We start from the raw sequence: 12689 nt of genomic DNA on the forward strand, positions 1-12689 counted from the left end.
AATCATTTAGTCAAAGAACTGATTTGACTGATTATTCTATTCAATTAAAACAATCAAATTGCTTGTGCATGTCAAATATGTCGTTTGTTATTTGCCAGCTGCCGTATTTTCCCTTAAATGTTAATACCATGTCTATCCAAAATGTAACATTGCCTCCTCATTTGTACCTCCTCTTTTGAAGAAATTATTTTAAAGTTAATGATATTGTTTTTTCAAGTGAAAAAACTAATTTTTAAAAAATTGTGTGGATCAAATGCTTAGTAATTTTACATGAAGCCCGATCTTGCTAGAATGCAAGTTCCAACAACTTTGGATTCTGATCACAATCACATACCTCATTTTCAAAACACCTTTTAGTAGGGAGACACAATCTCTTCTTAAGACACACCCTCTTCCCCCCGCAAAAGAGAGGTAACTGTTAGTTCAAGTGTGCAGAAACATTCAACACTTCTTTTACTCTATTGAACTGCTGTATTTGACCAGAGCAAGAATGATGACAAAAGTCTTGCCCTTGAAACACAGGTTGAATTAAAGGATTCAGATGAATGATTGAAGCTGTCACTGGATTCAAGTGGGGCCTGAACAAAGTTGGAATAAAGGCAGCGTGAGGCAATGGCTGGAGGGCTAAGTGGGACGGGTGAATGTGGGTAGCAGGGACTAGATGGAGGGGGTGCCCAGTCAAGAACGTGGGGTGTGTAGGGATGACGGCGGGAGTCAGAGGTGAAAATGAGAGAGGGGTAAAGTGTGCTTGAGAGAGGGGATGCAGGTGAGCTATAGGGAGGTGACCTCCATGAGGACTCATGGAAGCAGAGACAGCAAAGTGTTGCAAAAGAGTATGATGGATGGTTGTAATGGACGTGTGCTGATGGACTGGCACTGATGGCATCGCAGTGGCAGAGGAGAAGGCAGGGGGGCCTGTGGCTTTAAGATGTTTGGACAGGTACTGCTTTTGCATATGCTGCTGGGCTTGCAGCTGAAGTAGCCTGTATTTGTCTATTTCATCAGGTGTAAAGGTGATGGGCTGCTGTGTTAAAGGTGGGGAGATGGATTTGTGGTAGGCTTCCCGTTCTGGTTCACCATACTTCTGCATAGTACTGTCAAAGTAAGAGCTGATGTTCCCTTCTACTTCATTCATGTCCATGCTTACATCATGTCGCTCTAAATTTTTTTGTTCCTCTTTGGTCTCTGTTGAATTAACAACACTAGAATACCTAATAGATGGTGGAGCACCAGGGAAATTATTTGGTACTGGGTCAGAGCTTTGTATAAAAGATTGAGTTCCACTAATTAAGCAGCTCAATTGTTCTTTTGGAGCAGTGTTCGTTTTGATGTTTGGGGACCGATAATCTGTTCCTATTTGAATTATACCTTTTAAAACATTATTCTCATCACCAATGTCTGACAAAGCAACATCGTTCTTTGTCTGTGATCCTTCATCCTTGTCTCTCTCAGCACTTCTTTGAATCAAACTGCCTTTATTCTTGGCAACTTTATTTATGTTCTGCGTTTCTTCAAACAAAGGGAACACTGGTGGGCTATGTACGGGAGCTGGGAACTTAATTGCAAAGTGACTTTGTGAGGGATCCTCCACTTCCATCTGGCAGCCATCCGAAAAGACCTCACCCTTGTTAGTTTGTTCCTGATATTTCTCTGGGCGCTCTCCATCTGAACGTCTTAGGGCTGTCGATGATGTTTTCTCTCCTTCTGAAATGTGCGGCTCTGGGATCATTGAAGTTCCACTGTCGCCATCTCGCTGTGGCCAGTTGATCAGGTCAGAGGTATATGGTACAAGATTTACTTTTCCCAGGTTGGAACCATAATGGTTTACTATGTCCCCATGAATCTCACTGTCTTTGTTTGGATAATCAGTCTTCTCCCTTAAGAAAGAGCCTGAATTTCTATCCCAGATTCCTGAATTTTCAGGGGATCTGTCACTATGCCTAGAATGTCTTGTGAAACAACTGTGGGTGCTGGGGTCCTCCATAAGTTTGCTGGCTTTTGGGCCTAGACATAAGTGTCTAGTCTTGCCCTGCCTTGACTTATCCCTGTTGTGAGTATACCTATATTTTGATTGTTTTTCATTTCTAAATCCACTCCAGAGTTTGCAGTTTTCCCCTCTCTGACTTTTTGATGGGGAATGGCTACTCCTTTCATCCTCATTGGAACAAGACAGAAAGTTGTGCTTACTTGACCATTCTTTGTGCCATTCCTTGGGATGGCATTCCTTTCTACACACATAAGACAAACCGTCTCTGCCACTTTCACTGGATCTTTGACTTGAGCAAGTGCTCCTGTGGCTGCTTGTGCTATAAAGAGAGATGTCAGAAGAGCTAGACTGTCTGTCCAGTGATGACTTTGGAGAGGAGGATTTCCAACATCTATCAGAACTTCCATTCCTTTTGCATTCTGACGACTCTCGGACTACTTGAAGGTGATTTTCATTCATATTTCCATGGAAGTCCTTCCCACCATCACTTGCAGCAGTAGTGATGCATTCTGCTAGACTGGAACTGAATGTCCAAGAGTCTTGGTTTTGACATTTGTACCTCAAACGAGTATCCCATGTAGCAGATTTATGTTTTTTAGTCCTAGAGACATAGGCTGAAAAGCACTTGACCTCACTGGTATCACTCAGAGTTACCCTTTGGCAACCATGCAAATGGTCCTTCAAAGGTCCCATGGATTCTGTTTCACATGGATGCCTCTCGACTACACAATCCTTTTTAGAGGCATCAAGATGAGCAGGCACTTTAGGATTTTTTCCACTATCTCCCTGTTCATTCACATTTGGCTCAGAGTTATTGAGGCCTGATTGATACTTTTTCAGGGAACATTTCTCATCAAGATTACATTTCATTTTCTTTGGTTTCAGTGACTGATTATCTTCTTGTATCACTATCCGTTTGTCTTTGATTAATCCCGAGGCTTGACTCTCCTGTTCTGTATTAGTCCCAGAAGCCTCCATACAACATTCTGTGTTCTCTTCATTCTGTTTATTAGCTCCTTTTGTGTTTTGAGAATGTTTGAAGTCAAAATACAATGGGTTGCAGCCATAAGAGAGGCAAGGTTTTGTCTTTGTAAATAACAGAAGCTCTGTGGGCCACTGGAGGTTGGTGCTGCCATCTTTACTGAGCACATGGAGGAAAGGCAATGCTTTGGAATCTTCTCCATGCATTAATGTATCTTTTACCAGTGTTTCCACATTTCTTTTAGCTGTCCCTGCTTCTTCGATAGATTTTATTCTGTTGTCCATTTTGGAGCTAGGATTTAGCTTAATTGAATGTTCTTTTCCCGTTGATGGTGAGAACTCATTCAGACACTCAAATAACCTATATTCACTGTGCTTATATGTGTTCGGTGGTGTGCAAAAGGTATTTGTTTGATACAGATGATAGCTATGGCCTTTTGGAGAGTCTTCAACCTCATTCATTTCTTCTCCATGATCTTTTTCTTTAAATGAAGAATTAAAATCTATACCTGAAAGATGAATATGGGATTTGGACATGGAAGAATGGACGTTGATGGAGTCCTGTAGTATCCTATCATGAGTGTCATTTTTGTCCTTTAAAACTTTAGTTCTTAGAGGAACAGTGTTGGAGATTATTTTTTCAATATGATTTCGGGGATTATTTATTACTTTCCCTCCAGTGTGTGGCTTCTCTCCATCTGAAAAAGTATAACCCTTCCAGCTCACCGTTGTTTGTTTTATTTTGTGGGTGGGTGATTTGGTGCACTCGCATGTTTCTTCTGTGTTTTCATTGAAAACTGATGCAGAGGACTCCAATTTTAGATGAGTTTTTTTGGAGAAGGAGAAAGAGACCCCAGTCCTGTGACAGGGATTGCTGCCATCAGAAAGTGGTTGTAGGACCCGACTTCCAAACAAAAAATGTCTTTCAGTTTGACGTGAGCGCTGATTTTGTGTAAGTTGACGTTTGCTAGAAATGCTTCTGGGGACGTTTTTACCTTTAAGGAGAACAGAGCTCTTCATATATCCTGCATTTCTGCCTTCCTTAAATGGGATAACTTCTTGTTGGAACTGCTTCTCTGGAGCCACTCTTGGTGCCTTAAATACTGGTCCACTTCCAGAAACACTGAAAATGTAACAAATATGGTTTCAATGACTTGGGAATTGAGTTCAACACCACCCAAATTTGAACAGTGCCAGAGTCATCTTGGGGAAATTTTGTACTGCTCATATTTCAGTTAACCAAACTGTTCTAACAGATCCCTTGCTCAGTTTAACAGAAGGCATGACTTTCCTGCTTTGTAATGGCAACTTCTAAGCTAACATCAGGCCATTACTCTTATCTTTAAAAGCTTTTTTTAAATGATAACCAACTACACAAAAGATAACCATATCTCTACCCTATATTTTCTTAATGTTCCAAGGAAAAACTAAAATATTTCCATTTTTTTCATAGAATATCTCCTTCAAAATTACAAGAAGGTCTTTGAAAAGAGCTCTTAATTAAGTCATGTCCTGGGAACTGGAAAAAGTTATCTTTGGAGGAACTTTAAAAAAAAATTGCATCTAAAGGATGTAAGGGTTATTGATTTTTCTTTTCTACTTATTTCATTAACTTGAAGTTTGGGGGCATCTCAGTTCTATTCTCCCCCCTTTTTTTGATTCATTTTTGATGATGTTTTTCTTTTCTTTTTACATGCCAGGGAATCAAATTATAGAAATTATATTGTCCATCTAGTAGTGGTAAAATCCAATAAGGACCTGAGAATACAAAGATCACAAATATAACCTTCAATATATACAAATATACAATACAAATATAACAAAGCCTTGCCTTCAAGAAGTTTATATTTTACTGGAGGGAATCTCAGTATCTGAAATATCTCTTTCTGGAATATTTCTTCTTGTTAGATGTTCATTCCAGTGTTCTTTTTCTTGAAATGTTGCACTGTTTAAATGTACCTTGGCCTTTACATCTCCAGACATTAGCATAGTGCCTGGAGTATATTATGTACTCCAGTGTATGTCTTACCTTCCTAATCATTTCTTTAGTTCACTTGATTCAAAATTATTTAATTCATGATTTCCTTTCTAGGTGTACTGAACATAATCCTTCACATACTTCTCCATACTCTCCAAGGCAGTTAAGTGGCTCAGTGGATAGAGTATTGAACCTGGAATCAGGAAAAACTGAGTTCAAATTACCCCTGAGACACTTAGAAATTATTTGTGCAATTCTGAGTAAGCCATTTAATGTCAGAATGCTCTCTTTCTCCTAGAGTTGTTGTAAAAATGGAATGAGATGACATTTGTAAAGTATGTTGCAGATCTTAAATTGATATAAATGCTGCTACTACTATTACTACTACTACTACAACTATTACTACTACTATTGTCATTGTTATTGCTATTGTCTTTTGTCTCTTTTTGTATCCCTAGCTCTTAGCACAGTGTCCATCCCACAGTTGGTACTTAAATATTTATTGACTATAACTATTATTATAATCTTTCCAAATTTGCAGGCTTGCTATTCCCTTCAAAACTTTCAATTTTCTTTTTATAAGTTTTTGTATATGCTGTCCTCCTAGGTAGCCCTATAAAGTACTCCCTCCTAAACTTTGCTGTTTAGAATTTCTATCACTCAAATCTCAGTTCAAATTTTACTTCTTCTAGAAACATTGGACTTGAGGAATTTATAATCTAATGGGAGAAAACAATGTAAACAAAAGTTAAATATGAACATAAATATAAATAAATAAAATATATGCAGAATAGTTATAAAATAATTTCTAGAGGGATGGTATTAGCACTAAAATACTATCTTGTGTTTTGTTTTGTTTTTAGCTTTGTACCTGGAGCCTAGAATGGTTCCTGGAACACAATTGGTAGTTAATAAATGCTTATTGAAAGAAAAATGAATTTAAAAACATGAACCACAATAAATGAAATATTAGCTTGAAAAAACTAAGTGATCTGGTCATATAACTGTTACATATATAATCATCATAGAAGCAATCATAGTTTTTGGTTTTTGTTTTATAATTGTTTCAATTGATTCAATCTCTGTAATTCTATTTTTTGGTCTGAGGGGGAAATGTTTCTCAAGAAAGATACCAGCAGGATTTGCAAATATCTTCTCCAGTTCATTTGGCAAATAAGAAAATTGAGGCAAGCACAATTAAGTGACTTGCTCAGAAGTCACAAGCTAATAAGTGTCTGAGACTATATTTGAACTCATAAAGATGAGCACTCCTGATTCCAAGCTCAAGGCTCTCTATCCACCATCATTCTTCTTAGATACCCAGAAACAACCATATTACTGCTTTTATACATTCTTACAAATGGACATTTCTCTCAAACCCCCAGTTGTTTTTATTGGGTGTTTGGTCTCGTTTAAGCTTTTATCATGTTGAAAAGAAATGTATCTGTTTAAGGACAATGAAACAAGGCATGGGTAATAAAAATTTGAACAAAATCCATTAATGATATTGGTTGAAAATTGGTATGCAGGCTAGACCCATTTAAATATGTGGCAATAGAAATGAACACCTGTGTATAAAAAGTTGACTAAAAATTCCAGATTGTGTTGACACATTGCAATAAGCTAACTACAATTTCACATAGAATGAGTGCTTCAAAACAGAGATATTTTTCCTATGAAAGAAATCTGACTACTCATTAGTGGTGATGTAATTAAGTCACTTACTACAAAGATTGCCTACCATTCATTTAAGCAACTAATGCTTTTTACTGGGAAAGCGCCATACATTTTATAATTTATCAGGTTGATAGCAGTAAATTAATTAGCTGCATTAGTGTTCTGCATAATGATTTATAGGTACACACATATCAGCTTGTAAATTAAAATGGGTTTGGAGAAACAACTTCCTCTTCTGAAATATTCAGTATGTGTCATAAAATCTCTATTTCTTAGTAGCAACGTTTTATTAGTATAACTCTTGTTTCCTTATAATTATTAATTTAGCCAGCACTAAGAAGAAAATGTAAATGAAGTAATTACATATCTGTTTGTCATCCAGCTATTGATAATGACATTTACTCAAGGGTTTGAATGAATACAAAGTGATGTTAAAGAATTTACAGAGTAATCAAAGAGATATTACCATTCAATTTTCTTCTGATGACATAAAATAAACCAAGTAAATTATAGTATTCAATTTATAATAAGAAAATATAAATTTAGGTCAGATTAATAAGCTAAATGCTGTTATTTCACAATCATTCTTTGGTTCCTTCTTAAAGGATGGATCAAATGAATAATTTTAGAAGAGAAAAACCTAAATTGACAAGCAATTAATTTAGGGACTTTAAATATTAGAAGTATTTATTATTCTTCCCTATCTTCTTTGCAAGGCTAGTGGTCTGTGAGCATAAGACACTTCACATACTGTTGAGATCTCTAAAGAAGGGAATAGGAACGATCTAATTGGAAATGAAGGTGAGGTGACCTCAGACACTTCTTAGCTGTGTGACCCTGGGCAAGACACTTAACCCCATTGCCTTAACAAAAAAAAAAAAATGAAGGTGACACACACAGATGTTTACATGTATGTGTGTATGTGTGTATGGATAGATGTATATGTATGACTGAATTGAGATGGCTAAAAGATATAGTGAATATAACCCCTGGAATCAGGAAAATCTGAATTAAATCTAGCCTCAGATACTTACCCGCTATTTTATCCTGAGAAAGTCACCTCTCCACTATCTACCTCAGTTTACCCATCTATAAATGGGGATAATACATCTCTCAGGGTTGTTTTGAAGGGGAAATTATATTTGAAAAGCACTGTAAACCTGTAAGCATAGCAATAATACATAAATATTGACTATTACACATACACATACATACACACGAAGCATTCATTATTTGGTATTATTTCATATGGGTTTGATGTACATGGCTTTGAGCTGGTTGAATAATGTTGTCATTAAGGAAAACCAAAGCTCTAAAGTATCATCTGAGCTTCTCATTCTCACCATTCAGACTGCTGTCTTAATTCAGCCAGCTGGTGTAGCCGCTTGAGGGCTTTTTCTTGTTTCTTCTCATCTTTCCATGACTTAGAAGCTACATTTCGAGCAAATTCCCGTTGTTTCAATTCTTTCAGTCTCTGGGAAGAAAAGTTAAAATGAAAGGAGTAAATATTTAGGACCATAATGTGTGTTCTTCAACCTGAAAGTCTTGTTCTCCTTCATTTTGACCCGAATGTGTTGTAGCCTTCTTGGAATGAAGAGGATGAAAGTCTTTCTTTTGTCCTTTCTTCTCACTGTTTTTCTTCCTATTTCCAGTAGAAAGTATCTCTCTCACAAGTACAGACAGAGGTTAATGGACCAATCTCCCTAGCTCTAGTGAGTCCTTCCTCACTTAAATCCAATTCACTTGCATATCATGTTATCATCTTCCTGATGTCATGGTCCTCTTGGAGAACAAAAGACAAACAACCACTTGTGTGGGCCTGGAACTAGTCAGTTGGAAGACTCTTCCCTCCCTCCCTTCTTCCTTCCCTTCTTCCTTTCTTGCCTCTTTCCCTCCTTCTGTCCAGATAGGGTATCATACCCTGACCTACAGATGCTCTTAAGAGCATGTATTACTTTTTTGCATGTCTGAACCCTCTTAATTTATCTTGGACTTTACTGGCTAGATTTCTTTTATAAGGGGGGCACTAGGTGGCACAGTGGATAGAGCACCAGTCCTGAAATCAGGAGGACCTGAGTTCAAATCTACCCCCAGACACTTAACACTTCCTACTGTATGACCCAGGGCAAGTCACTTACCCCCAATTGCCTCAGCCAAAAAAAAAAAAGAAAGAAAGAAAGAAAAGAAAAATAAAAGATTTCTTTCATAAGGACCAGGCCTTAAATCAAAACCAATCTGATTCTAATTGATCACCTATAGGTCCTAGGTCAAGCTAGAGTCAGATTGAATGTAAATAGCAGTCATTTCTGCTTTGGCCAGAAACCCAGAAGATCTTTCCCTATAAAGAGCTCAGGGATCTGTCTTCCTCCTTCTCCTTCCTTCATTTTGGCCTTCTTTCACATGAATCCTCTCATGTGAAAGGATTAAAGATAGCAACCATCATTTTCTAATAAAATATGCAATTTCATACAAGCCCTCATTCCTCAGTAGGTAGCAATCCAAAAAAGCATATATATATATATATATATATATATATATAGTGCCTTTGGTGTTCAAGGTACTATATGAGGGTTGGTGTGTGGAACAATGGATAGAAAGCTGATCAGCTCCAGGGCCAGGAAGGCCCAGGCTCACATTGCACTTCTGACAGTTAGCTGTATTATCCTGAACAAGTCATTTAACTTCTCAAGGCCTCAGGAAACTAAGAGTAGAGTCTGGACTAATTTCCATTTTTAGAAGAAATTTGTTCACAGTTATTTCCCTGAGTAATAAAATCACAAGTCCAGATGAAGCACAAATATATACACATACATGTAAAAGCATAGATTTTGTATGTAGATAGAGTTATGTCTACGTCTATATCTATTATATAAGCTACATAATCTATATACACACATGTATTTTCACATGCATATATGTATAATTATATATATAGTGTATTGTTCTATATGAACTCTCAGTAAATGCTAAGGATATTAACAGTAAAAACAAAAATAATTCTTGCCTTCAATGAACTCATATTTTCCTACTTCCTTCTACTCCTTTTTGCCAAAGGAAGAAACATAAATTGCTAGATTTAAGAAAGGAAAAAATGTAGAGCTGAGTGGCAGAACCCAGGTAGCAAGCCTTTGTACAGTGCTCAAGTTAAAACAGCCCCCAAAGTATTTAAGTGATTTGTTTACTCTGTAATGCTAAGATGGCTTGGTATTTACATTCCAGGGCACTCCTTGCCTGCTCAGCTCTCCACCTTTTGGTCCTCTACTAAGCAAAGATAATCATGTTTAACCCCAAATGTCACCAGGTTTCCATCAAAGATCAAATGAACATCCCCTGAGCTCTGAGCTCAGGCCTAGATTTGTAGCTCATTTGAAGGTCAGTCGATCTTAACCCAAACAGAGAGGTTTCAAACTCTCACTGCAATCTGTAAGCATTTACTCTGTCTTCATTTCCAAGGGCAAATTTAAAGAAAATAGACAGCATCCAGATATAGCAGAATCCCCTGGCTGTCAAGTGAAATAATCATGCTATACCTTTTTCCCTACCTGGAGGACAAAGGTCAAAACCTTTAAAGAACATTAGCTTCTTCCTTGAGAGAGAGTTAACTCATAGAGAATTGTTGTCAAATGATTATGCCCCGAATCCCAGACTGCTACTAAAGCAGCGGAAAGAATAAGGTATAAATATGAACCTTTTAAAGTGAGAAGGGTAGTAGGAATTCATGACAAGAGGGTTTACAGAGAACAGAAAGTAGCCACAGGGGAAATAGTGGTGTCAACCTAATGGTATAATATAAACACAAAATATACTAGCACCTCCTTCAGGAAAAAGAGAACTTGTAGAAATAAAAAGTTTGCCTGCGCATATGATCTAAAGCTTAAAAAGCATATTTCATTATTCTATTATCTGTAGGTGGACCTAGAGCTATGTAGTGGACCACTAAGAGGACCCCCCTGCTCTCCATTGCTACCAACATGAAGAGCTGGTGTTCTTCTGGGATAGGCCCAGAGGAATTATTCCCTTGCTGAGTGTCAGTTCTGCCTCAGGGTAACATCCCTCACCCAATCATTGATGATAATTAAAGATTATCATCTTTATTAATAATTAAAGATTATTGATTATTGATGATGACCACTTAATCTAAGGCAACTGTACTCATAATCTGATATTCTCTGCTTCCTATCCCTTAGTCCCAAATTCTGAATCTGGAATTGAAAAACCTATATTCAAAACTATATAACTAAGCAAGCCACTTAACTTTTCTGCTTTTCATTTTTGTCATCTATAAAACGAAGATATTAGAACAGATGGCCTGTAAGGTCCCTTTCAACTCTAAGCCTAAATTTAAAAACCTTTTTAATTGAATTTTTCAAGGTCACATAAATAGGAAGTAGGAGAACTCGGACCTGAGCCCAGAAACAGGACTCTTTCTGTAAAACTCCATTGCTTAATAATATTATGATGATAGCAACCACTTTCCCATTAGAAGAAGATTTAATTTTTTTGCAAAAACATTCAACTTAAAAAAATACATAGACTTAAAAAATGTAATTTATTAACACTTATAATAGATCAGTAATCACCAGAAAGTACTATGGGGTATACATTCATTAGGGAAAACCATTTCTACTTATTGTGGAGAGCAGGGTAGAAAGTAAGCAGGGTATTGGGGGAAGCAGGGCATGAAGAAGTATGCCATTTCTTCTTTTGGCAGTTTGAATGGTAATCAACAAAGCAAAGGGAACTGTTTTAATAATAGAAAGAAGAAAAAAAAAGCCTAGCTGATAAAGGAGTAAATGGAACCAAAAAGCACATAATTATCATACTCCGAAGTTCACAAACAGATACTGGTGGACTTGAAACTGAAAAGAACATGACCACTAAACAGTTGTGTGACTTAGGGCAAGACTGTAAATTTACTGGGTCTTAATTTTCTTATCTGTTAAATAAGACTAGATATCCTCTAGAATCCTTCAATCTATGACCTTGTAAAACATGTAAGAAACAAAGAAAAGCATGCTTCTGTCTTCCAGGCTTGACTTGATCTGTAAGAGTGTCAGAAAACAGTTGGTGTCTTCACACAGGTTGATAGATATAGTTATGGAAGAGACCCTCAGATCATACAGCCAATGGTGTCAAATTCATATAGAAACAAAATCCTTTAGGGAGATCACTAATGTAGAAAATCACAAATCCACATTAGCTATATCATATTGTATAGATATTTTTTAATTTTGTTAAGCATTTTCCAATTATGTTTTAATCTGGTTCAGGCTGCTCTCTTGAGTTTTGCCAGTGATAACAACAAGGAGTTTGATAACTGACAGTCCCATTTTATCATTTTAGGGTTGAGAAAAATAGAATACCCAGAAAAATGGGATGATTTGCTGAGGATCACCCAGGTTGACCGTGTATTGTTCCTCTTGTTCTCTGCCAGCTGCCCCTCCCAGAGTCCAAACAGTGGGATGGGACTGACCCAAATATATAGAGATCTAGATCTATGTAGATATAGATACAGAATTTGAACCTAACTCCAATGGCTTTATATCCAGCATTCTTTCATTGAATCCTCTTTTCTTGGCCCCAAGACTACTTCTGTGTGACCTTAATACTTTCTTGAAATAGACAAACTGTCAAAGGACTCCTCACCAGTTTGGTTCTAATTATCTAATGGGGGAGAAAAGGAGGAAGCAGGCTCTTCTTTAACAATTGGCAGCTATGAGCAGGCCAAGAAACTAAATGCTTTCTTCAAAAATAGCTTTCCAGAGGGCAGACCTTACCTAGGATCTTTCTGAAGCATTTTTCATTTTGACACCTCATGCATTTTTTTCTAAGAGGAATGGAAACATCAATTATATCTTTGGAAACTTTGTTTAGGTTTCCTTCTAAGAACAAAGGCTAATCTATATAAAGATCTTCTCCTCTACCTCAGTCCCCTCCTTTTCCAGTATAATGCCGTGCACAATAATTACTATTAATAAAAGTAATGAAAAAAAAAAAACCTATGAGAAGTTAAATGCTAACTAAATGTGTTTTTTTATTTTAATTCTCTTATTTTAGAAAAATAAA

At 36.9% G+C, this 12689-nt stretch overlaps 1 protein-coding gene across 1 annotated transcript in view; it reads right to left on the reverse strand.

The window, feature by feature from the left end:
* Positions 1-418: 418 nt before the first annotated feature.
* The window catches only part of ZNF804B (zinc finger protein 804B), a 584010-nt gene continuing 571739 nt past the window's right edge, over positions 419-12689 (reverse strand). The window contains exons 3-4 of the mRNA XM_051962355.1: positions 7967-8097; positions 419-4091 (exon numbers count right to left, since the gene is read on the reverse strand). Of these exons, the coding sequence (XP_051818315.1) occupies positions 419-4091; positions 7967-8097 (3804 nt within the window). The remainder of the gene's footprint in view (positions 4092-7966; positions 8098-12689) is intronic.

This window comes from Antechinus flavipes, chromosome 5 (genome assembly GCF_016432865.1).
Source record: "Antechinus flavipes isolate AdamAnt ecotype Samford, QLD, Australia chromosome 5, AdamAnt_v2, whole genome shotgun sequence".
Lineage (NCBI taxonomy): Eukaryota > Metazoa > Chordata > Mammalia > Dasyuromorphia > Dasyuridae > Antechinus > Antechinus flavipes.